We start from the raw sequence: 27,023 nt of genomic DNA, 5'->3' as shown, positions 1-27,023 counted from the left end.
AAAAACATTTGAAGAGTATGTTACAGTAATGTAGATGGGAGGAGATAAAGGCGTGGATAACCATTTCAAGTTCATGTTTTGACACCAACCTTTGCAGTTTGGAGATATTTCTTAATAAAAACAGTTTCACACCAGTGACTCTGAGAGGCCTTCAAGAGACATTGATTGGTCAAAAACAACACCAAACTCCTTAAGTTTGTCTTGACGGTAGAGGATAAATGACCAAGTTTTGAGTAATCATGCCAGTATGACCATTTAAAGAAAAGTTCTAATATGACGTAGTTTTGTGTCTACACCACCATGAAACTTTTCATTAATAATATTAAAGGGGACATATTATGCAAAACTCACCTTTTGTTTGCTTTTGTCCCACCATGTAGGTCTTTACTGTCTCTATAAACACCCCAAGCATGAAAAGCAGTTTTCTATAGGTCATTAGTTTTAGGAATTATGTGCATAAAACAGTTAATAAAAACAGAATAGAACCACCTCTCATCTGTCCAAGCTGGGGGAGCAGCAGCTCTACTCCAAGTCCGTCCTGATGTCGGAGCTTCTCAGCCCATAGCAGTCTGAGTGGGGGAGGGGTGGGCGTTGCCAGCTACATACTATTTTCTTAGAGCAACACTAAAGAGATTTTAACACAGGTTATCTCTTTAACTTATTCACAGCCAGCCGTTTCCTGATCAGTAAAGCCCTTCGCTGCCAGCATTTTTTCTGTTTTTTTATTAGCCACAGAACGTTGCACACTAGGATGATGTCGATGCCCAAACTACCAAAACAAAGAGTAGACTCACCTCTTACATCAGGAAGAATCCACGTGTTTCGAGCGTTATTCATTCTTTCATAATCCATTGTTGAATTGTGATCGGCAGAAGCTTTTCCGGTTCACGCCTCACTTTTTTTACAGCAGCGGCCCAAAATGATCTCCTAACACATGGATTTTCTGTGTCCTGATCGCGTGACGTGTGACATATGCGGATGTTTGTTTTCACGGTGTGGGGGCTCGTTCCGACACCCCACAGTAAAAAAATGCAAATGACAACTTTTGTCATCATTGACGACTTTTGTCGTCATTGGTAGTGAGTGCGTTTACATGCAGCCAGTAACCCTTTTAAAACCCGAATATTCACAATAACCCGGTTCCGCAGATCCTTGTAAACACCGCCAAAAACCCGGATATGCTCATAAACACCTGGGGTAACCCTTTTCTAACCCGAATGTTTGGTCGTGTAAACGCATACCGGGATATCCCCATCAAAGCGTGTGTTCTGCGCATGCTCTGTTCACAAAGAATCTTGGTCTTTTGAGTAGCGAGACGTCTTGTATGCGCCAGAACACCGGAAGTAAACAAGTTGGGAGCAACATGGCGAGTCGCGGTACAGCACCACACTTTTGGAGTGATGAGGAAACTAAAGCGCAAACAAACGCGGTCGCTATCTCTTCCAAACTAAGAAACATGTTGTTTTCACGGATACCGGAACAAGAAGAACCGGAAATGACGATATTGCATCTGGACGTAGTTCATACGTCCTGACGCTACCCCAACGTCCGCATTTATATTGGGTTATGCAAGTTAGGGGTAACTCTTTCTATTTATGCTTGTAAACGGGTTATTCTGATCAACTCAGAAACCCGAATCCCGACTTTAACCCGATCATAACCCGGATATTGGCTGCATGTAAACGTAGTCAGTGGACGGTTGGGTTTAAAATGACAACTGTTGTCGTGAATGGCAGTGAATGAGTTAAAGGTGTGGCTCTAGTTTAATTAATACATTTAAAATAGTCTCTTGTAGGAATGAATGCCTTGTAAGTCGTACTCTGGGGAAACAAAGCACCGGTGCACCAGTTTCAGGAAGTAGAAGTGAGCTACATTTCCAACTGGACCACCATGCAGTTACGGATCTGATGAAGGCTATAAACAATTGAATTAGGAATATCCCGAAGATCCTGTGTAATTTGATGTGATAAATCTACTTGCCATACATTCTCTTGAAAATAAACCCAGAAGCTCCAGGACTACGAGTCTCTCTGAAAATGCTAGCAGCTAGAAGACTAAACGTGGTTGGAAAAATATTCTTTTTAATCAACATGTGATACTTACAAGGACAGTTACTAGTTATATATGCCTACTTTTGCTTATAGGAGAAAAATTATAGTGAATTTTAAACTTAAAGCCACCAAAAATAAATCTTTGTAACTGAGTTAGAAAAGGGTTGAATGCCTTCTCCAAGTCAGAGACGAGGTCCTGCCACAAGCGGAGGAATCTCTTGGTCACCAGTGAGGGAAAGATGGAGCGTGAGATCGACAAGTGGATTGGTGGTGTCTGCAGTGATGCGGGCGTTGTCATGATCTGTCATGGTGAAGAGAGCTGAGCCGGAAGGCAAAGCTCGATTTACCAACTCTCACCTACGTTCACAGCTTTGGGTAGTGACCGAAAGAATGAGATTGTGGATACAAGTGGCTGAAATTAGTTTTCTCCGCAGGGTGTCTGGACTCTCCTTTAGAGATAGGGGGAGAAACTGTCATCCATGAGGGGCTGGGAGTAGATCTGCTGCTCCTCCACATTGAGAGGAGCCAGTTGAGGTGGCTCAGGCATCTAGTAATGCTTCCTGGACGCCTCCTTGGTGAGGTTATCCGGGCATGTCCAACTGGGAGAAAACCCAAGGGAAAACCCAGGACACGCTGGAGGGACCATGTCTCTCGACTGGCCACTAAACACCTTGAGCTGGCCCAATCTATTCTGATGAGCGTTTAGCTAAATATGCAATAAAGAAATTCTAAAACTAAGTTGTTAAAATTAAATTTAATGGAAGTAGTTGAGCATTACAAAGCATCAACAGAGATTGCCATTCAAAAAGAAAATCCCTGATGAGAAAACTGCATGTTATCATGGCCTATAACAGCATGCGTTGTGAGCACAGATCCTTTAAACAGGAGGAGCTCCATTTGATTGAGGCAACTTTACACAAAGGACTGACAAGTGGATTCGTTGGGAATCATCTGCATGATTCCCATACAACCAAATGGAACAAAATGGTTAAATCAAAACAAAAATTTGCAGTACATGGTTCCCCAAACTGAAAAACAGGCAAATATACTAAATGTTTCTCCAGTCAACATGCACGTTAGGTCATTTAACAGAACATTCCAAGTGAAAATGCTGCAGCAAAATATCTCATAAGCAAGTTTGTTTTACAGAAAACGTTGGACGTTTTCGACAAATTAAACTCTGACAAGAGGGTGTAGATACGTTTTAGCTGTTAAAGATGTGGTTCGTTTGTTTAATCAATACAGCTACAGTGGTCTCTAGTAAGAATGAATGCCTTCTAAGTCGCAGTCTGGGGAAAAAAGCTCCAGTTCACCAGTTTCAGGAACCAGAAGTGAGCCGCATCGGTGTTAAGCGTTAGACAGTTGGATTTTGAATATTATTTCCTAATATTTGGACATCTCACCTCTGACTGGCTGACAACAACTCAACTTTACCACTGACTCTGTTTGCTTTGCAATGCGGATCTCCACAAATAACACAAGTCTGGAGGAGTCCTGCTGTGTGGTGGAGTTGCTAAGGCTAGCGGTTAGCCTCTGCGAGCCAAGACGTTCTCTGCTGTTTCCTGGACGCTAAACCAACAACAGGCTTCCCTGTTGTGAAACAAGATGAGTGAGTTTATGAATGTTCAGTGACAGTGTGACGTGGATCTGTCAGGATTTTCTAACTTATCGTCTAATCACGCTTATGCAGGAGATAAGTGTAGGAGACTATTTTCATCTTCAGCCTAAATGAAACACCCAACTGGGAAGGGAAGACCCGGGCCACGTTGGGGTGACTATGCCTCTCAACTGGCCAGGGAACGCCTTACGATTTCCCTGGAAGAGCTGGCCCAAGTGGCTGGGGAGAGGGAAGTCTGGGCCTCTCGGCTTAGGCTGCTGCCCCCGTGACCCGACTAAGGATAAGGGGCTGAAAATAGATTAATGGATCATTTAAAAAGGCTTATCAGTGAACCACACCTTTAAGTAAGCTCTGAAATGAAAAATCAAGAGTGTTTACGCTCACTTTGAGATTTTTTTTTGATTATATCAGGTCATCTTTACTATTTGTCGTCATCTGTAATAAGAAAGCACTTGGTGTAGCCTTTTACAACCTTCAAAATAACATTTAAACCTCAAGAATTTTAAAACCCTCAAACCTACAGACCAAAAGACAAATATCAAACGTTTACTGTTTCCTATGGTCTGACAGTTCCTGATCTCAGTGCATAGTGTTTTTGCTAATTAGAAAAATAAATTAAGATTGCAAAAAAGAAGAGAAACAGGATTGAAAGCAATATTCCTAGACACATGAAGGATTGGTCTATCTGCAGGTGGAAAAATATCCATAAATAATACCACAGGTGTGTGCAAATATGCACTGAAGTGAACACAGTTCATTAGAATGAGCAGTTCCTAAAATCACATAATGCACACACGTCAGCATTCAGCTTCAGGCTTCGTTTGATCCAACAGCTTTGCGCGACAGTTTTGGTTTTGTAAACAGTAACATTCAAAAAAGTCCTTTCAAACAGCCTGAGCCAGTGTAAAGATACAGAATAAACACAAGTCCTATTATTTGGATTCTCCTTCGTCCACGTGGCAATCCCAGGAATAAAAAGGAAAAGGCAACTGGACTTCTAAGGTGTTGTTGAACAACCACACTATTGAGGTCACAAGAGTCACAAACCCGCCACTGTGTTATGCGAGCTGTCGATATCGGCCCACTACGACTCACACGATGGTGGGGTGGGTCAGTGACCCTGTGTAACGGTGGCGGCACTATCACTAATTGTTCTACAGTACCTTAAAAGTCTGGTACCGAATTATAATTTTGGATTAAAAGGTAAAATAAGTCCAGTTGCCTTTACGTTAAAAACTCCTGAGAGTCAAGTCTTCATAATGTTGTCGGTTACCGTAAATAAAACCTGCGGTCAAACTCAGGATGGTGTGTAAATACTTGGGCATGCTGCTTCGCCTAAGTATGAAAATGTCTGTAAACATTTGTTCCTCTGTTGAGATCATTGGATTCTTCAAACATAGCAACCTGTTCGATAAATTACTGGATAAATGTATAAGCTCGATACATAAAGATACATTCAAGTACATCGGTTTATAAATACTACAGATCCACGCTGATGATGGTCTGGATTGTGCAGCATCAACAGTCACCACATGCACCTCTAGGTAGGTTCTCTGTCTTGTAAACAGTATAAAACATGGCTCCTTAACACTGAGTCCTAGTTAGCACTTGCCCTCGTTCAGAGGCCCTGAAGATGTGGGGACGGGTGGGGGGGCTTCAGAAGGTCGTGGCCCACTCACAGTGAGGTGAGGGTGCGGAACAGCTGGGTGAGGCAAAACACGGAGGCGGTGAGTGCTGTACACTGTTTGGCAAGCAGCTTGGTGCTCAGGTCCTGGCAGCTACGATTGCCACTGACTCGCTCTGCCGCCAGACAGAAGTCCCTGAATGAGCGAGCCACGTCGACCAGACCTGCCACTGCCTCTGTATTCCTTCGGTCACACCTGTCACAACCAGAGAACCAGAGACAGATGCCGGCCAGCTCCACCAGGGTCCGGAAGCTGTCTGCCAAGGAGTGAAGCATTTCCTCTGGGCCCTGTCCAGTTCCTGCCACCTCCTGGCAGCCCGACATCAACCGACGTGCTTCTAACTGGAGAAGTCTTTTATTCTCTGTAAAGTGCGCTGGGCAGGTGTCCCTTGGGTGGCGGCCTCCATGTCCCGTCACAGATCGGTCAGCACCGCTACCTTCCAAAATAGAAAGAAGCGTGTCCACGTCCCTGCGAAGAACTTGGAAACCTGCCGGAGGTTTGGGGTATCGCTGCTGACCCAGATGACTGATTGTGTCCTTGTGCTTTTGAGACATGTATGAGTTCAAGTTGTCTGACTGTGGTGAGAGAAGAGGGCTGAGCTCTGAGGTACAGGAGAAAAGGATGGGATGCGGGAATGAAGGTGAGTGGGTGGAGGAGGTGGGGATAAAAGAAGGAACAGGAGGAGATGTTATGAGATGAAGACCTGGTTCAGGAGTCTGGCGAGTGCCACTGTTCTGGGAACGGCGGGAGAACTCGTAGACTGTCAGCTCCTCATCAAAGCTGTTCTCACCGCCGAAGCAGTTTGAGTAAACCGTGGGACAGCCACAAGCATCCAGCGGTACCTGGACACCATCTGTAAAAGTCTCACACCCGGATGCAAGCACAGAACCACAACCAATCTCAGACTTCAGGAGTGGAGGAGACCCCAAGTCGACTGCAGTCTTTGATTGGGTCAAATCCTCACAAATGGTAAACACTTTGCATCCTCCTGAAGATGTCTTTGGTGAGTCTGAATTCGTGTCTGAAGGTCTACAGAAACCTAACAAAGGCCTGTCACTACTGGCACTTTTTACTATTTGGGACTGACCATGAAAAGAAAGTCCAGGTCCATTCAGGTTTTGTGTAGTCACCACTATTTGTGATGGAGCAGAAGATGACTGACTGCTAAAATGAAACCCTGGATTGTCTTTCTGTAAACTGTTTACTTTGGTGTTCAGTTCTGGAGAACTTTTGATAGGTCCAGGAGTGTCTTCCTTCAGGCCGATGGCATCTTTCTGAAGCAGGCTTGCTGTGGAGGTGGGAGGCTCCGTTACTGGTCCTGGTGTGTTCTTATTGTAACTGGAGAAAGAACTTTGCTGTTGGGATTTGGGCTCAGTCTGTACTGGCTGCTCGAAGCTTTCTTCTTTTATCTCTGACCCAAAAGGAGAACTCTTTTCTGGCATTATTTCAAAACCAGACTCCCTGTCCACTTCAGATCCTGTCACCGTTGCGTCTGAATCATCCGACTCGACCAGGTCAGCTTCCGTGTCCATCTCCAAGTCAAGAGTTGGATCAGCGCTGTGAACATCTGACATTTTTCTATCTGCATCATCACGATCAGCATCCTCAGCAGGACTCCCAACTTCAGCTCGATTCAGACTTTCGTGGGAGCGTGACAAATAAAGAGGTAAACTCTGGATCTTCCCTCTAAGTGTCGAAGCAGATAAGCGCCCCATGATGCTCGGCGAACAGGACTGAAAGAGGAAGTGAGTAGGAGGCAAGAGCTCTTTGGAGAGACTGTTGGGTTTAGCCATCATTAAACTAGCCAACTTCTTTTTGGCTTCAGCGCTCAACAGGGTGGAATTGCTTTTAGGTTTCTCTGCTTTTTCATTGGAAGTTTCCTGAAGCTCGCTTTTGAGTCTGGGACCAGAGCTAAACGTTGGAGATAAGACGCTCGTAGCAGCCCCGAGCTTCGCTGTGATGGAGTTTATCGCGAAAGCGTAGTCAGCCTCGACAGAACGACTTATGTTTGAATCATCTTCATCTACTTCAGTTGAGTGGCATTGTGCTTTCTCATCATCCGAAGCATAATTTAGAGAATTGCTAACATCGACATCATCGTCATCGAAAACATTGTCTGAATTGGAGCTTTCTGTAATTTCATCATTCGCAGTGACGTTAAATTTAAGAACGCTGATGGCTTCTTCATCGTTGATGCTTGTGAATACGTTGGCGTCAGTAATGTGATTATCGTGGTGTAAACCAAGGTCTGGACTTTGTTCACGACCTAAAATCTTCGGTTTCTTTGAGGTTTCCATGTCGCGGATTTCTTCCTTCTTCATCAAACAGTCACTTTCAGATTTGTGTTTTTGAGGCAGAAGGGGTGACGGTGGAGGAGGTGGTGGTGAACACAGTAAAGGGAAACATTTATCCACAAATTCTTCTGTAAAACCTTCAGGTGGTATGGTGTCCTCCTGTGACCTCTCTGCTCCTACAGGGGGCCTCGGTGAGAATCTGTCCACCTTCCTCTCCTCTTCCTCCTGGTCTTCCTTCTTTTGGATGTCAGGTAAAAACATGTGACTAGAGAACACACCTGTTGGCTCCTCCTTCCCATCCCCTCTTCGATCTGCACTCTCCTTCCCATCCGGATCAACTCGACAGCGGACAACAGTGATGTTAGAAGACACCACCTTCATCAGATCCGTAACTGGTTTGGATTCCATTGCATCCGGTTCCATCTCCATCTCCTGTGTCCTGGCCCTGGAGGAGGATTGGGTGTTTTCTCTCTGGTCAGAAGCAGAGAGAGATCTGGGTTCATGTGAGCGTACTTTGGACAGGATGGGTTTAGACTCCAGCTGAGCTGGTTCTCCTTCTGCATGAGTGAGTGAGGACACAGTAGGACTTGGAATCTGGGTTTGCCCTGAGGGTTCTGGATCCAAACTAAGCACGTGGCCATTGCTGGATTCAGCCAAAATGTTCTTAAGGATCCTGCCGGAAGCCAGTTGGTGTTTAGATTCTGGATCAGGTTCTGGATTGGTCACTCTGGAGGTGTAATCAGTTTCCATGAATGAGCGTCGCTTTCTTGACCTTTTCCTGAAGTGGAAAAGGGTTTCTCCGCCTTCCTTTCCCTTATCGTCCTGTTGTTTGTCAACTTCTGCTTCCTCACCTTTACCCGAATCCATCACAGTTACTCTGATGTCGCTCAGACTGACACAGTTCTGCTTCGTTTCTGTGCAATCTGCAACAAAAGAAGTGTGAAACATGTTATTCTACATCTTGACTAACGATCAAACGGTTTCTTTTAGTTTTAACCACAAGATGTCGCTGTTCGGTTGTGCTTTAATACATCATCTATTTCATTGTTGGGATAAAAGCCTCAAGTCAAAGTGTTCATCTCTGAATAGTTCTACATCTGCCAGCTTCAGCCACCAGGTGGCAGCAGAAACAGCATTGTATATGTGCTAAGGACTGAGCTGGACAGTGACAGAAACATCTTGTGATTAGCTGCTCAGTTGGATCTAAATCACCTCTTTGGACGGAGACGGAGGTCAGATCTTCAGGTGAGGTGAAGCGATCTCTGGCGTCATAGAACTCCTCGTCTGAGCTGCTGTCACCAAAGCCAGGGGGCGGCTGGAGGATGGGGACTGGCTCCAGATCTCCCCTCTCATCCCCCAATATCTCCTCCTGCTCCTCCTCCTCCCAGGCTTCTCTGACACCCAGACCCTGGGAGCGTGCAGGGCTGCGAGCGCTGTCGGGGGTGATGTTGGAGCAGAGGTTGTAGTAGCAGCGAGCGTCGCTTTGATCAAAGTTAAATACAAACTCTTTTTGGGAGGACAAGGGGGATGACGGAGAAGGAGTAACGGGGTGATCTGTAACACCACCCTCCTGACTTTGACTTCCTACCTCACCTGCTTCTCTCAGCATCACACCCAATTCTTTCTGCACCTTCCTCCTCAACTCTTCATCTTCATCCTCCTCACTAGCTTCAGGAGGGCTTGGCAGGAGGTCGGCGAGGCGGGAGAGCTCAGCAAAACACAAAGAGGTGTCAACTGAGCAGAGATCACCCGAACCGGTTTGGACATTGGGGCTCTGAGAGGAAGTGGAGATGAATGGATCATCGCCATCACCTGACTTCCTGCTGCCCACCTGTCCGCCATCACCTTCACTGTTGACAGCTGTGAGGCGATGAAGAGGATGAGAGTGAGCAGGTGGGGGAGTGTGGAGATGAGGCAGAGCATGGCTGCGTTGGAAGGGAGAGCGAATGCAGAGGTGAGTTTGTGAGTTGGGATGGATGCAGGAAGAGGAGCAGGATATTAAATCATCTTCCTCCAGAGCATCCAGAGAGTCGCTGGAAGGGCTGGTGAGGATCCGAGAGTCAGTCTGACACGAATCTGATGCTTCTGATGGCTGCTCGTCTGCTGCTCGCATCTCCCCTCCACCTCCAGCTCTCAGCTCCTGTCCATCTTGTCCTCTCGACTCATCATTCATCATCTGGATCTGTATTTGTGCGACATCCCTCTCCGTTTCTTCCGCGTCTTCATCCCAGCCTTCTCGATTCTTCCTTTCCATTTCAGCATCTTTCTGCTTCGTCTTCTTTACCTCCAGAAGTACGCCTACCTTCTCTTTGCTGCCTCTAGGTCTCACCCGCTCTCTTCTTTTCCGTCCGTCGGAGTCTGATGAAGATCTGACACGAAGTCTGTTGCTGTGAGATGTTGGGTTGAACAGCGGCTCCATGTCCAAGTCGGATGAGTCGTCCGAGTCACTGGCACGCCGTGACACGTAACCTGCAACACACACATGAATACATACACATTTTAAAACAAAGGCATTTATTATGCAGATTTGAAGAATTCTTTACGTTTCATGCAAAACAGGAGCAGATTTGTACAAATTTCTAGTTTTAAGTTTTGGTGACATAAAAAGAAATGTAGGCCTGCAAATGACTTTTACCAGTTTTTTTTTCTTGTTGGGAATGTTTTAATAGACTGCTGATGGAAATTTCAGACTCTATAAGGACCTACAATACCTTGTCACACAAATCTTAGGCTATTTGAGATGTTTAGAATGTTAATTATTGATGTCTATAAGTAAGAAGCTGTTGATCACAAAGCAGATATAAAGGAAGCCACTTTATTTAATTATAATTCAATGAAAACCCAACATTTAAAGGGATATAGAGCTCCGGGAGTTGACGTCAATTCTCCCGGCATGCAACAGTTCAAATCGAACGGCGCCATCTTGGCAGGCAGAAGCCCGCAGCTGGGCTATTTGTTATTGTCAGAAAACTCAGTCAAACGGGAAATATGGTAGATTCCTGTTGTGCCCCAGGATGCAGAACAGACGCGGACGACATAAGGAATGAGCCATCTACAGGATTCCCCAAGATCCGGAGCGCCACAAACATTGGATCATTGTAATAAAACGCGCTAGTGACCGGGCTGAAATGAAGCTGTGGGATCCCGAGAGTAAAGGTTTTCGCTTATGCAGCGACCGCTTCATATCATGTACTTAAACCAACGTTTCCTCAACTGTGTATGGTATTTATTTTAAATGCTTTTATACGATTCTTAGTGGGCTTCCTAAACTTATTTTGGCGTGGCTTTTTCTGTCTTATTACTCATAGCAACAAGTAAACATCACGTAAAACGTTGCCTCGTGAGTTCTGCGTGCTGCCGTTTACGTGTCTTATGATCACAGCAATTAACCGGCTAAGCTGTATTTCATTTTTAAGCAATGGTTGATCAATTGTCAGATCACACATAAAAAGCACTTTGGATTGCTATTATCTGTCTCACCGAGACAGATCTCAGACAGATCCTGAGACACTCCTGCCTGACATATTTATTTTATTCACGGAAAAAATCAAACTAGTGATTTCTCTTGGTGTTCAGTTTATACATTCAAACAGCACAGCACTCTATTTAAACTACTTACATGTAAATCTGTCATTTGTTCATCCATCCATTTTCATCTGCTTATCTGGAGTCGGGTCGCAGGGGCAGTAGCCCAAGTCGAGAGGCCCAGACTTCCCTCTCCCTAGCCACTTGGGCCTAGCCTAGTGAACTAGATCAAATTCTTGCTTTGCAAAGTTTGGTCTAGGCATGCTCCATTGGAACCTCAGCAGCTCCTATCAGGACTCTGGCTAGCCAATCACAGCTCTCTAGAGGGGTTTCAAACACATAAAGAGCTGTGATTGGTCCATAATGGTGGGCCAATCATAGTGCTCTATCTGCATAGTGAACAAATCACAGAGCTTTATCCGCTTTGTGGGCCAATCAGGGCACTCTATATGCCTGGTGGGTGGGATGATGCAACAGAGTGAAACAAGAGGATGTCACATTCATTGTCCAGTGGAATGCGAAGATCATTTGAAAGACAACGGTAGAACCCGTCCCACAACCGAGAGCCGTCAATGGAGCATGGCCAGACTAAATAATACATTTATTTAGTCTGGCTTGCCAGGCTAACTTGGGCCAGCTCCTTCAGGGAAATCCCAAGGCGTTCCCTGGCCAGGTCCGCTCCAACAGCTTCTGGCGTTTTTAAAAAGTATCCCAGGGGCACGGTATGGGTCGGAGATGTTTAGTCTATTTAATTTCTGACTATTTAAAATGATTTCTTCGGTTTTAAAGTGTGAAGTAAACTCCAACGGAGAAAAATCCAAGCCGATCCCGTTCATTTTGTTTACCATTGTTGCCTGCCAACATGGCGTCTACTTTCTGAGAGTCACGTGACATCCAGAGCTCTATTCTGGTTCTTTTAAAGGTCAACTTTACTGAAAAGCCATTTTTAAATGATTATTTCCCATTATAATCAGCCATTTTGAGTTTTTCATGCAGGCTGAACAAGAAAATAGTCTCCTACACTTTTCTACTGCAATTTCTCATAGAAAAGACAATTAAACTCTAGGATTTTAGCAGCCTGACATATTTACGTCACACTGTAATAACATTCATGGGCAGCCGTAGCGACACAGTAGCTCATCACCATCATGGTGTAAATGTGTGTGACTGACAGTGCAGTGGAGTTTGGAGCCCTCTGACTAGTAAAGCAGGACATTTACCGAGTAGTCCTCCTACTGGAGCTATACTCATCACTGGCAGATCACTAATAAATTAGTGGCCAATTTCTGGTCTTTAAAACAACTTTTGTTAAAAAAAATGTCATGCTGAAGTGTTGAGCCAGGCGTACACTGTGCGACTTTTTCACTTCTTTTGAGCCGATTTTCCACTTGTGTGAAAATCCACAAGACCGGGGCGGTCGTGTAGTGTACAGGGGGTTACGCGAGGCGATTAACACCACGTGACCAGCTACCGATCAGCAATCGTGAGCTCGCACGGACTTCTGGAGTGTTTGATATTTTGCTCGTTCCTCGTGAGGGTTGAAGCGGCGCAGCGAGCGGCTGCAACCCAAAAAGTACCAGAACCGCTCACGGCGCATGCACAATCATGCATGAACACCGCTCGCCCGCTATTTCCCTAATAACACACTCTGTTCGTTTTTATTTCTACACGTTTTTTACACACAGTTACAAGGATTGTCAAGAAAGCGTGTTTGTCGTCTTCATGTCAAATTAAACTGATCACAAAACACAGATTTACTTTCTTTATTTCGTTTTCCTCATCCAACCCCCATAAATCCCTGTGTGTCCTCCTGCAGCACTCCCGAAGGACAACAGGCAAAACAAGACAAAAAAGTCTGACGTGTTGTGTAAAAGCAGCTATTTTAGCATATTTTTTAGGTCCGACGTGTTGCTACCAGACGTACAGTGTGAGCAGTCAGGTCGCATCCGAGAACTGGGTCGTACAGTGTGAGCACATGGCTCGTGAGCTCTGCCCTGCGAGGAAGTCGTACAGTTTGAGCTGAAGCGGAGTGCTACGAGTGAAAAAGTCGCAAAGTGTACGCCCGGCTTAAGAAAGCTATATTAAACAGTAAATGATGAAATGAAGAAACACTGACAACAATAGCCGTGACTCTACCTTCTTCAGCAGACACTCTGTGCTTCTTGTCATCCATCCAGGTGAAGATGTTGAGGCTGGGGTCGACGAACACGCGGCAGTAACCGGCTATGAGGCAGGACATGTCCTTCGCTGCTGCAGCCTCCAGCAGTAACGTGATCGGCTTCTCGCAGGGAGAAGGAAACGAGGCTTAGGCTTCGAATGAGAGGAAGAGGGTCTCCCACTTTTCTTTAGGGTCCTACCTTGATGTCCTGTAGGTAAATCTTGACAAGGCTGACTTTGTCCGATTCAGGCAGCAGCTCCACGCGTGTGATGTTGCTGAATTCGGTCAGGTTAGTCAGGATGCTCAGCTTGTTGTTGACCACCTGACTCACCCCGTAGCGCGCTCCGACCAACAAGGTCACCGTTGACTCTCGGTCCTGGAGCTGATGGAGTGAGTCGGAAAACCATCAAAGGAATGGCAGAGGAAGAAAGAGGAGTTAGAACAGAAATCCTAGAAAAGAAAGCAAAAAAGACATCTAGAGTCGTCAGAGAAAGTTATGAATCTTTGTCACTTTCAATGTCCCGCACATCTTGTCACGTTTTAGTAAGCAAAGAGATATTTTAGCTTGTTTTCATTATGAAAAAAGGGGTGTCAACAAAATCATTTAGTCATTGTCATGGTTGACGAAAACAACACTGTTTTGCACTAAATTCTTTTCAAATAAAATTATTTGAGCTGTTTTCTTTCCGAAAGTTTCAGTACCTCCCAGAATGAGCCTTTCAGGGCTCTGTTACATTACAAAAACAAGATGGAGCTGGCCACGCCCACCCCTCCACCACTCAGGCTGCTATAAGCTGAGAAGCTCATATCCACAAGAGGCTAAAAGTAGAGCCTCAACTTCTCCAGCAACAGCAGCTCCCTTTTGCTTGTGAGAGGTGGTTCTATACTCATAGCCCCATTTGTGACATCTCACACTGGGACATTTTGAGACGGCTTATTTTGGGTACATAATTCTTAAAACCAGTGATAAGAGAACAGATGGGCATTTTTTTTATTTATTTTTTATTTTTTCTTCATTTTTTATAGAGGCAGTAGAGATCCTCATGGCAGCACAAAAAGATGCAAAAGGTGAGTTTTGTGTAATAATAAGCTCAAACAAATCTCCAGCAACATTTAAGTGTGGTCCTTCCACTATGTAAAGATGTTGAGAACCCTCACAAATGTTTTCTAAACTTGTTCTGGCTTCAGTGTTCAACCTCATTCACCTCTAAACTCTAGTTTCTGCTCGTTCCTCCATCACACAGGTAAGGTTTGGCTCCTACTTCTAAGCATCACCTGCATCCTGAATCATTATTGGTTCTGTTCTTGAAACAGATACAACTCCTACCATCATGGTGGCAGAAAAGGATTTCCCCCCAAAACACTTGAGGTCACTCAGCTCCTCCAGATACGTTATCCGTGTCCGATGGACCGACAGGGTCTTCTGCTTGGGATCCAGCTGCGACTGGCTCTTCTTCATGTGGTAGCTGATGGCCTTCTTCAGGTCTTTGTCCCGCATGTTCCTCAGTAATGTGGATGACACAAAGTTCTCAATGCCCCAAGTCTTCCTGGAGTAAACACACAGAGAGATAACTTAAGGGTGTCGCTAGTGTAAATCTTGGATGATTATGAACTGCAGATGGCCCTACACACAGATCACCCATAACTAATATTCTCATAGATCCTTTTTTAGAAACAAGAGCAGGTTTCCATATCAGAGGCCTGCGACTAGTTCTCACCCGCTGTCACGGAGCGGAGCTTCCCGTCTCTCTGCAACAAAACGCTACTGAACCATCCTTATCAGTTGAATATGTGAGAGTTCCACCAACAGCAAAGGGATCTCAGGATAACCTTTCTCAGTGGCCTAGTGGTAGAGTGTCCGCCCTGAGACTGGGAGGACAGGGGTTCGATTCCTGTTCGGGTCATACCAAAAACTTTGAAAAAATGGGACCCAATGCCTCCCTGTTTGACACCCAGCATAAAGGGGTTGGATTGGGGGGTTAAACCACTAAATAGTTCCCGAGCGCGGCTGTGTCTGCAGCTCACCGCTCCCCCAGGGGATGGGTCAAATGCGGAGAACAAATTTCGCACACACACCTGTGTGTGTGACAACTAATGGGACTTTAACTTTTAACTTTAATATGGTCGTGAGCTCATCTCTCACAGAATCATATAATCACAGTTTTCACAATTCACAATATCTGATGGTCTAAGACTGTAGTTTAATTATTTTGGTATAACTCCGGTTTCAACAGTGTTATCAGCATTAGTAAAAACTGGTGTGTAGCTTATAATCAGCATTTTAAACATAAATTGAAACTGAAGCTCAGAGAATCGGAGTCTTGCTGCGGCATCCCAAAGGTGTGTTTTTGTTGATCGATTGCAGCCAGGAGTCGTAGGTTTCCGAGCACGCCTGAATACTGTTTGAGGCTGAGCTGGGTCGTGAGACGGCTCATTGAGCTGTCGCAGAGCCGGTCACACTGAACGTTCGCAGATATACAAATCACCCTCACGTTCACCGTGTTTTGTCACGATTCTGCTCAGGACATGGGATTTGGCTAAGACAGCCAAAAATCGCACAAGGTGAACCGGGCTTAAGACTCTGTTGTTAGCACGTTTTGTTGGAGCGGACATGGGCGGAGCTTCACTGAAACAAACTATTTCATTTCTGGGTATAAATTCAGGCTGACAAAAATTACTCGTATGACATCTCAATAGTGCCAACGGTAATACTTCATCATATTTTGTGCCTCCCTTTGTTCTCAAAGATTTAAAATAGCATGATCTGGAACTTTTAAGTAAGTTTGTGACTTTAGACGTAAAGTCCCACACAGGTTCGGTACACACACATGTATGGCAAGCCAAATGAGCATTTATTCTGATATCAGGATATCAGCCAGAATTGTCATGAACATGTAAGCCATTTCTGTCCACTAGTTAACTAGTTAGACATGTTTGTGTCAACTAGTTAAATATCGAGGGTGAAAATGTGCCCACTAGTTAACTAGTGACAGCAGAAATGCGCACTAGTTAACTAGTGAACACATTTAGGCTTCAGTAGTTAACTAGTTGACACAAAAACTGCTCACTAGTTAACTAGTAAAAGCAGAAATGCATAGCAGTCAGCTACTTGAAGGTATTTGTCTCACTAGTTAACTAGTGAGGGTCAAAATGTGCACACTAGTTAACTTGTGGTAGACATAAATGCGCACTAGTTAACTAGTGAACATATTTTGGCTTCACTAGTTAACTAGTTGACACATAAATGGCTCACTAGTTAACTAGTAAAGACCAAAATGCATACCAGTCAGCTAGTTGAAGGTTTTTGTGTCTCACTAGTTAACTAGTGATGGCCAAAATGTGCACACTAGTTAACTTGTGGTAGACATAAATGTGCACTAGTTAACTAGTGAACACATTTTGGCTTCACTAGTTAACTAGTTGTCACATAAATGGCTCACTAGTTAACTAGTAAAGGCCAAAGTGCATACCAGTCAGCTAGTTGAAGGTTTTTTGTGTCTCACTAGTTAACTAGTGATGGCCAAAATGTGCACACTACTTAACTAGTGAAGGCTTAACTCCTAACTAGTTAACTAGTTGGAGTAGGTCAGTGCCACTAGTTAACTAGTGAACCATTAATGGCTCACTAGCTAGCTAGTTGATGGCAGCAGGCTCACTAGTTACCTAGTTGATGCATCCATTGTCCAAACTAGTTAACTAGTGAGGACATAAATGTATACTAGTAAACTAGTTCAAGTCTACATTCACACTAGCTAGCTAGTTGCGCAGAATTCTAATTAGGAGGCGGAGAATTTCTCAAATTAAGACTCTCTATTGGCTCCCTGTGTCAAAATAAAATATGACAACCAATCACAGTGCAGAATTTCGTAAAATCCCACCCCAAACATTTGCATGCGGCACACAAGTTAACATGCTGGCCAGAGGAACCTCAGCTAGTGAACTAGTAGTGGCTTCAGTGTGACACTTACATGTAAACTTGTGAAGGCAGAACTGCTCACTAGTTAACTAGAGAGGGTACAAATGTCCACTAGTTAACTAGTGAGGTGCAAAATAAGTGTCACTAGTTCACTAGTGGGCCCCAAATCGCCCACAAGTTAACTAGTAAGGTGCGGATATGCTCACTAGTTAACTAGTGAGGTGCAGATTTGCTCACTAGTTAACTAGTGCGCCCTAAAGCGCCCACTAGTTAACTAGTAAGGTGCAAAAAAGCATCACTAGTTAACTTGTAAAGTGCAGATATGCTCACTAGTTAACTAGTGGGCCCCAAAATGTCAACAAGTTAACTAGTAGGGTGCGGATTTGCTCACTAGTTAACTAGTGAGGCACAGATATGCTCACTAGTTAACTAGTGATGTGCGGATTTGCTCACTAGTTAACTAGTGAGGTGCAGATTTGCTCACTAGTTAACTAGTGTGCCCTAAAGCACCCACTAGTTAACTAGTAAGGTGCAAAAAAGCATCACTAGTTAACTTGTAAAGTGCAGATATGCTCACTAGTTAACTAGTGGGCCCCAAAACGCCAACTAGTTAACTAGTAGGGTGCGGATTTGCTCACTAGTTAACTAGTGAGGCACAGATATGCTCACTAGTTAACTAGTGAAGTGCGGATTTGCTTACTAGCTAACTAGTGAGGCGCGGATTTGCTCACTAGTTAACTAGTGAAGTGCGGATTTGCTCACTAGTTAACTAGTGAGGTGCGGATTTGCTCACTAGTTAACTAGTGAGGTGCGGATTTGCTCACTAGTTAACTAGTGAGGTGCGGATTTGCTCACTAGTTAACTAGTGAGGTGCAGATATGCTCACTAGTTAACTAGTGAGGTGCAGATATGCTCACTAGTTAACTAGTGCGCACAAGACGCACACTAGTTGCTGTTTTTGGAGCAATCTAGTTTACTTGTTATGTAAAAATGTGTTCTTACTAGTTAACTAGTGACAAATTTACCTTCACTAGTTAACTAGTTGACATATTTGGCCTTTCTAGTTCACTTGTAATGGGACAGGAAGCACTCACTAGTTAACTAGTGAGCATATCTGCATTATAATTTTTTCTCACTAGCTTATAGAGGGCAAACTGAGCCTTACATGTTAAGTAGTGAACACAAAACACTGTCACTAGTTAACTAGCTGCAGAAAAATGCCCCTCAAACTAGTAAATTTGTGGAATTTGAATAAATACACACTTGGCTGGCATTCTGTGTAACATGTTAACTAGTTTGACCGCTGTACTGCTCACTAGTTAGCTAGTGAGCAAATCCGGCCTTTACATGCAAATGAAGAAATGCAGAACAGCAATGTGATTGGTCCATGTAGGACTGAGAAACAGAGAAAGTATGGCGGACTCTGTTCAGGCTGTTCTAAGAGAAAATTTGATAAACTAAGATCGTTTGAGCACATAAATATGTTTTGACGATATTTGTAGCGAGAAAGTTGTGGTGTATTGCTGTAATCTTTGTTCAGTTAACGTGTGCAGTCTTTAGTTTTCAGTTATTAGTCTGAAAAAGCCTGGAGGCGGAAGGCAGCGGCAGACAGCATGTCTGTTTCTGTTGACAGGAAAGTGCAGAAACTCCGCAGAAATCTCCGTCAGATATATTGTTTCACATTTGTACGGAAGCGACAAGTTTATAATAATAAAAAAGGCTCTATTTTACATACGTTGCTGTAAAGCCTGCCAGCACTCATAGTGTTTTAAAGGTATGAATTTGCGAAGAAATGTAGCACCTACTGCTGGTGGTCTAGTGACTAACGCGTTCGCCTGCAATGGTGAAGGTCGCGGGTTCGATACTGGATCATACACTTTAGTTTTGTACATTATTTCACTTCTTTTCTTTTGCATAATTTTTGTATTTATGTCAACAAGAAACAAAATACGTAACGGATTAGTGGGCAGAGTTACACACACACACACACAAACACACAAAACATGTAAACAAGTATTTTATGAGTATGAATCTGATTATTGCCGACAGTCGATATGTGTGTCCCCCTTCCTCAATCCATCCTCGCAAAATAAAATCATCGGCACAGCACAGCAGGCTTTCTCTTGATCCAGAACTAGCACTTCGAAATTGATCATGTCCGCGGCCATCTGCTGCACAATCAGCTGCTCGCATCGCGGGAAACATTGAAAACAGCTTCATGAACTGAGACACAACAGGGTTAACATCGACAAAAAAATCCACAAATAAATCTAAATAATTAATGCCATTTCCGTCTTTTTCGTTGAAATATACAAATAGCAGATCATAAATCTAGAGCAGAAAAAGCTGCTGCAGGAAGCAGGGTCTGTAGTTATTCATGCACCAATTCATCAATGTGATTATTGATCAAGATCAGGTAAACTGATATTAATGTTGCAACATTTCATTTGATCATCTGAATGATACCACACAACTGAATGACCTGTTGAGTCTCTGCATATTCAGGTATTTACTACGGAAAACAAACAACAGCAGGCAGCAGCAGGACTCCCCATGTTATTTCTCGGGTCGCTGGCCCGCGGTCGTCGGGGCCGCTGCGGTCAGCTCTTAGCCGGGAAGCCCTCGTTCGGCTGCGTGGGCTGCTTCACCGTGGACCAGCTCCCAGCAGCCGCTGGTCGGGAGAAACGCTCTGGCTGCAGCTCCGATCAGACCCTACCAACACCTCGCCACAGACAGCACCGCATTAAAAGCCCACAATTACGACCCGCTCCCCAAAGTTACAGTTCTCAAGCACTGATGAACACATACATAACCCACAACAGCTATGAAATGTGTGATATTTACGGCAAAAAGGAGATATTTTTCAAGCCGACGTGCCAATGTTAACCGCAGTTGGCTTGGAAATGTGCTGATTTTATTATTTTTGTCAATTAAAATCCCCCTTGTTTGCTCTTACGTTTTACGAAAACGCAATATTAATTAAAGCACGCTTTAGTGATCAGCATGTAAAGCAAAGAAGAAATGTGAACATTTCAACCCATTTCGAACCAACCAGTAATATGATTTCTTAACACGGTGCAGCGGCAGCATTTAAAAACCAAAATATAGTTTTTACTCTCCAAAAAAAGGAGAAGACAGTCACGGTGCAGCAACCCATTTTAGTCCATTAATCTCCACAATAAATATCCAGACAGAGAATTTCTACGGCCTCGCTGTAAACTCCAATGTCACCCAGGACCAGTCTTAAAGAGACAACGCGCTTAAAGGGAAAGTGTGTAGATTTCTGGCAATAGGGGGTAGTAAATACCAAAGTCACTGCAAACAAGCTGTATTTTTTGTTCAAGTGAGGACCTTACTAACTAATGCTCATAAAGCCAACAAAACTCTCTGGACTCTAGCTGTAACTCTCAAATTAGGATATGAAATTAATGACTCAGGTTCACGCTCCAATACATTAATTGTTTGAGAAATGCATCTTTTTATGTTGAGTGCCATCCGCCAAATAACACACGAGAAAAGGAAGAAGAAGAGTGTTGTTGCACAGTTTTCAAAGGAGTCAAAAACCACCAGCAAAACCATAAATACAGCTAAATAAACATAAAATCCAACATGGCGTCCTCCAGAGAGTCGGACCCTCGCCTGTGTATTTTATTACTATGAAGGGTACATGAACTGATTAGGAACACAATGTCATAGGGTCAAAGGTCAAGGTTGTGTGAGGTCATATATATATCAAAAATTGCCTGAACGGGTTGAATGATTTTGACCAAATCAGAGGTGATAGCTCCCTATCAAAGGTAGATAAACTGATCAGGTCACAACCTCATAGGGTCAAAGGTATAGGTCGTGTGAGGCCGTATATATGAAAAATTGGTTTTTGTGTGCAATATCTTCTGAACAGGTTGAAATACTTTGACCAAATCGCAGGTGAGAACTCCCTATCTAAGGTAAATAAACTCATGAGGTACAAAACCTCATAGGGTCAAAGGTCAAGGTTGTGTGAGGCCGTATATATGAAAATTTGGCTTTTGTGTGCAATATCTCCTGAACGGGTTGAAGGATTTTGACAAAATCAGAGGTCATAACTCCCTATCAAAGGTAAATAAACTCATCACATACACAAGTTCATAGGGTCAGAGGTCAGTGTCATGAGAGGTAATATATATGACCAGTCAGGCATATCCCGCGACGCTCTGCATCGATTTCCAGGGCTTTCTTGTTTCTACAGAGTTTATGTAGGGTGCTGCTGGTTTGGGGTGTTATGTCAGCAGGCAGAGTTTAGGAGTCTGACAGCTGTGGGGAAGAAACTGTTTCGGGACCTGGTAATCTTAGTCCATAGGCTCCTGTAGCGCTTCCCAGAGGGCAGGAGGGTGAAGAGTCCATTCGATGGGTGACTGGAGTCTGATGGTTTTCCCTGCCCTTTTCAGACACCAAGAAAAAAGGAGAGTAACTTTATTTTGTTTGTGTGATTTTATTTTGTTGTGTGACTACTGGTTGCAGTTCCCTGTTCAATTGATTGCTGTTCCCTGTTAAATTTAAAAAAGAAAAAAGTCTAAAGTTTTGTTTTGACTGGAGAGAACTAAAAAAGGTTACACTGTCTTCTGGTACTAGCTCAAAATAACAAGTGGTGCTTGCTGCAGAACCACAAAGGCGGAGCTGCACCAGAGTCAGCCCCGCCCATTCCAGAATCAGCCCCGCCCATTCCATTAGAGTCAGTCTAATTCCTTCTAGTTGTCAGACTTGATAGCATTCTGGAACCAAAGAGGGTGTTATAGCTAAAAAATGCAAGATTGAGGACGGAGTTGAGAAGTTAATTGAACAGTTTTTGTAAAGGTTCCATATAATTAAAAATCTAACTTTTGGAACTTTTAATCATGTTATATTGTCATTTCCTCATAAGAAACACGCCAAAGCCATTTTTAGCCTCATTCATGCATTTTCCTCCCATCTCAGCTTCAATTTGGTCTCCTCCCCCGAAGCGGGTCTGGTCTTGGTTCTCAAATCTGGATATTCTGTGAATTTTCTGACAAATTATTTCTGAAATGACTTCTACTGAGACACCGCCAATAAACAATACATCCCATCTCAGAGACACACTGGGCAGCACAATTACATGTAACGCCACTTGATTTATAACAGATGTGGTGGTGTAGTGGTTATGGAGTCAGGTTGACATGCTGTTTCGCCTCCCAGTAGTGTAAGTTTTAGGTAGTTTACAACCTCTTTTCTTCATTTCTAGCTACACTTGCCAGTACTATGTTTACAACAATTTACTGGTATACCGTTTAACATATAATGTGTTTATTTATTTATTTATTCGTTTATTTAGCCAGTGTGAGTCCATTTGTGAGCAGAGTTTCAACTAAAATGCTGTTTAGGAACGACCAAATTCAAAGAACTTTTAGCGACATAAATATTTTGCTGAAAAGAAACATTACAACTAAAATATAAACAAATTGAATGTGGCTAAATAGACTGCTGATGACCCCACCGAGAATCGAACCAGCATCAGCTGAGGGGAAAGCAAAAACCAACTCAGACGATTTTACCACTAGACTACCAGAGGCCGTTCAATAGACTGAAGTGCTGTTGTACACCACTCTTATTAGACCAGCTGTAGGCAGATATTCGCTAAAAGAAACCTTTTCATTTCGAGATATATTCAGTCTTTGTCATGTAGCAAGTTATATTTATCTTGTTTAATTGGAGTATAGAACATAGCATTAACGACTGTAAACTAGTAACAGCCGTAATTCATGTGGGTCAGGTCAGTTTGCGATAAAGTTGAAAACAAAAACGGAAGTCAGTGGGCTAGGCTGAGTTTGCGTGAATGGGCGGGGTGCAGCTCCGCCTTTGTGGTTTTGCAGCCAGCACCCTCTCCAAAATAACCACAGTTTTTTCCCTCAGTGTCATTTGATCTATTTCTTGGGAAGATGGATGGATGGATGGATGGAGATATATATATATATATATATATATATATATATATATATATATATATATATATATATATATATATATATCAATAATTATTTTTAATATAGCCTTTTTCAATACCAAACTTTCAATACCAAACAAAAATGAACTACAATAAAATTACTGGCACACTAAATTCCAATTCTCCTCAATGGGACTTGAACTCGCCAACTGATCTCCCTTACACGACACCAAACGAGGTGCTTTACTTGATTTGGGAGGGGGGAATAAAAGCAGTAAAACAATAAAACTTTGAACATTACAACACAAAGAGAAAATAAATAATGTTACAGCAATTGCGGAATGCCATCTGCGGGATTCGAACCCGCCGCAACGACCAACCAGTAGGTGTCAAACCATGACTAATGAGTGCAAGCCTTGGCGCTCAGGGACACCCATCAGATTGTGAGGCCACAGCACATACGTTTTAGACTGGGTGGGATTCTTATACCCAACAGGAGTCTTCTGCCCGCCTTCTCATTAGAATATGCATAATTTGTGTTTCAGGCACTAGTTAACTAGTGAGCTGCTGCACTGCCACACATGTAAACTGGTGAAATTTCAATTGTTCCACTAGTTAACTAGTGGACAAAAATGGTCAGCTTGTATGTGTTTTTAGATGCAACTAGTTAACTAGTGAGCAAATCTGCACCTCACTAGTTAACTAGTGAGGTGCAGATATGCTCACTAGTTAACTAGTGAGGTACTAGTGAGGTGCAGATATGCTCACTAGTTAACTAGTGAGCATATCTGCACCTCACTAGTTAACTAGTGAGCAAATCCGCACCTCACTAGTTAACTAGTGAGCAAATCTGCACCTCACTAGTTAACTAGTGAGCAAATCCGCACCTCACTAGTTAACTAGTGAGCATATCTGCGCCTCACTAGTTAACTAGTAAGCAAATCCGCACGTCACTAGTTAACTAGTGAGCATATCTGCGCCTCACTAGTTAACTAGTGAGCAAATCTGCACCCTACTAGTTAACTAGTTGGCGTTTTGGGGCCCACTAGTTAACTAGTGAGCTTATCTGCACCTTACTAGTTAACTAGTGATGCTTTTTTGCACCTTACTAGTTAACTAGTGGGCGCTTAAGGGTGCACTAGTTAACTAGTGAGCAAATCTGCACCTCACTAGTTAACTAGTGAGCATATCCACACCTTACTAGTTAACTTGTGGGCGTTTTGGGGCCCACTAGTGAACTAGTGACACTTATTTTGCACCTCACTAGTTAACTAGTGGACATTTGTACCCTCTCTAGTTAACTAGTGAGCAGTTCCGCCTTCACAAGTTTACATGTAAGTGTCACACTGAAGCCACTACTAGTTTACTAGCTGAGGTTCCTCTGGCCAGCATGTTAACTTGTGTGCCGCATGCAAATGTTTGGGGTGGGATTTTGCAAAATTCCGCACTGTGATTGGTTGTCATATTTTATTTTAACATAGTGAGCCAATAGAAAGCCTCAATTTGAGAAATTCTCTGCCTCCTAATTAGAATTCTGTGCAACTAGCTAGCTAGTGTGAATGTAGGCTTGAACTAGTTTACTAGTATACATTTATGTCCTCACTAGTTAACTAGTTTGGACAATGGATGCATCAACTAGGTAACTAGTGAGCCTGCTACAATCAACTAGCTAGCTAGTGAGTCATTAATGGTTCACTAGTTAACTAGTGGCACTGCCCTACTCCAACTACTTAACTAGTTAGGAGTTTTGCCTTCACTAGTGAACATGTGGACACTTTGAACTGTCACTAGTTAACTAGTGAGACACAAAAACCTTCAACTAGCTGACTGGTATGCATTTTAGCCCTTACTAGTTAACTAGTGAGCCATTTTTGTGTCACCTAGTTAACTAGGAAGCCAAAATGTGTTCACTAGTCAACTAGTGAGCATTTCTTCTGTCACTAGTTAACTGGTGTGCACATTTTGGCCATCACTAGTTAACTAGTGAGACACAAAAACCTTCAACTAGCTGACTGGTATGCATTTTGGCCTTTACTAGTTAACTAGTGAGCCATTTTGTGTCACCTAGTTAACTAGTGAAGCCAAAATGTGTTCACTAGTTAACTAGTGAACATTTCCGTCTCCCACTAGTTAACTGGTGGGCTCATTTTGACCCTGACTAGTGAGACACAAATACCTTCAACTAGCTGACTGGTATGCATTTTGGCCTTTACTAGTTAACTAATGAGCCATTTTTGTGTCAACTAGTTAACTAGTGAAGGTCAAAATGTGTTCACTAGCTAACTAGCGTGTACAGTTTGACCCTCACTAGTTAACTAGTTGACCTGTTGACAAGATATCAGAATTTATGCTCAAGCGGCTGGCCAAATTGGGCAAAGTTAACAAGTGGGATTTTTACATTCAGTAGTCAGCTAGTACGAGTTTTTGTACCTTACTAGTTGACTAGTAAAAACTAAATGTGTTTTAACTAGTTAACTAGTGGACATTGATCTGTCCACTAGTTAACTAGTGAACACACTGAGCAATACTAGTTAACTAGTAAGATATGAAACATTTTAACTAGTTAACTAGAGAGAATTTAGGCCTTACTAGTTAACTAGTTGACATTTAGGCTGTCACTATTTAACTAGTTGACACAAACATGTCTAACTAGTTAACTAGTGGACAGAAATGGCTTACATGTTCATGACAATTCTGGCTGATATCCTGATATCAGAATAAATGCTCATTTGGCTTGCCATACACATGGGTTTGATTTAGCAAATGAGCTCCGGCACTCTTGTGAGCTTCCTGATTTGTTAACGGTTTACCTTTATTTTCTTTGCCAATTTGTTGTGTCGGGTTCTCTAAATTTTAGCAACAAACCAGCCTACATTCCCACCAAACTGTCAGTACTTTTCTCGCGTCTCTCACTTCATAAACTGTAATCCTTAGCTACTTTCTGTAGAACTTTCTTCTAGATATTTCCTGCAAATTAGCAACAAAATAGCCATTTTTGCTTCGAACCGTTCTTTAGTTTGACGTTGTTTCAGCTGTCATCAAGGATATACTGTAAATGTTACAGATACTGTGAATGTTACTAGAGTGTAGCTCACCTTGTAAGATGTCTGACTCCCATGCAGGACACCTGAGTTTGATTCTGGTGTGAATATAGTTCATTTAGTTTCTTTTTTACATTAATGGTATATTTTTTTACAGTAAGATGCTTTTTATTTGAGACTCGCCGAACGGCATTTAATTCACGGATAAAAAAGATGTGGGTTCAACTTTCATTTTGGAACAATTTTTCAAGCAAGGGAAGGGAATGATCTGAGCATGCAGGAGGACTGACCCATCATAAACCTTTGTCGGCTGTGCTGAAGAGAAAGGTACAGAACCAAATTATTTAATTAATTAGCTGCGCGTTCTCCTGTCCTCTGTTCTCCGGGCCACCCACGCGCACACACACACACACACACACACACACACACACACACACACACACACACACACACACACACACACACACACACAGGACTGTCTCAGCTGTTATTTTCGTTAAGGAGTGTGCACGTACAGCATGCGCGCCTCGTGCACGAGCCTACTATTGAAGCTGCCGTTACGCTTTTGGCCTGAGGGGGCAATCACGAGGATAAAAATTCAAAAGTCCGTAAAGTCCCTTTAAGGAGTTGATTCGTATAAATAAAAACAAAGAGACACCATATGCCTCTAGTGATGATTATGTCTAAGCTCAGGCACTCGGCACTGCCGTCCACACACACACACACACACACACACACACACACACACACACACACACACACACACACACACACACACACACACACACACACACACA

The 27,023-nt window shown here is 43.3% G+C and overlaps 1 protein-coding gene across 1 annotated transcript in view; it reads right to left on the bottom strand.

The window, feature by feature from the left end:
- Positions 1-2,786: 2,786 nt before the first annotated feature.
- LOC107390064 (FERM and PDZ domain-containing protein 1) overlaps positions 2,787-27,023 on the bottom strand; it is an 86,100-nt gene continuing 61,863 nt past the window's right edge. Inside the window, exons 12-16 of the mRNA XM_015966566.3 lie at positions 14,659-14,878; positions 13,531-13,713; positions 13,310-13,451; positions 8,861-10,117; positions 2,787-8,571 (exon numbers count right to left, since the gene is read on the bottom strand). Coding sequence (XP_015822052.1) covers positions 5,345-8,571; positions 8,861-10,117; positions 13,310-13,451; positions 13,531-13,713; positions 14,659-14,878 — 5,029 coding nt within the window. The 3' untranslated portion in view covers positions 2,787-5,344. The remainder of the gene's footprint in view (positions 8,572-8,860; positions 10,118-13,309; positions 13,452-13,530; positions 13,714-14,658; positions 14,879-27,023) is intronic.

Source organism: Nothobranchius furzeri, chromosome 4 (genome assembly GCF_043380555.1).
Source record: "Nothobranchius furzeri strain GRZ-AD chromosome 4, NfurGRZ-RIMD1, whole genome shotgun sequence".
In the NCBI taxonomy this organism is placed as follows: domain Eukaryota; kingdom Metazoa; phylum Chordata; class Actinopteri; order Cyprinodontiformes; family Nothobranchiidae; genus Nothobranchius; species Nothobranchius furzeri.
This window is presented reverse-complemented; position numbering and strand designations above follow the sequence as displayed.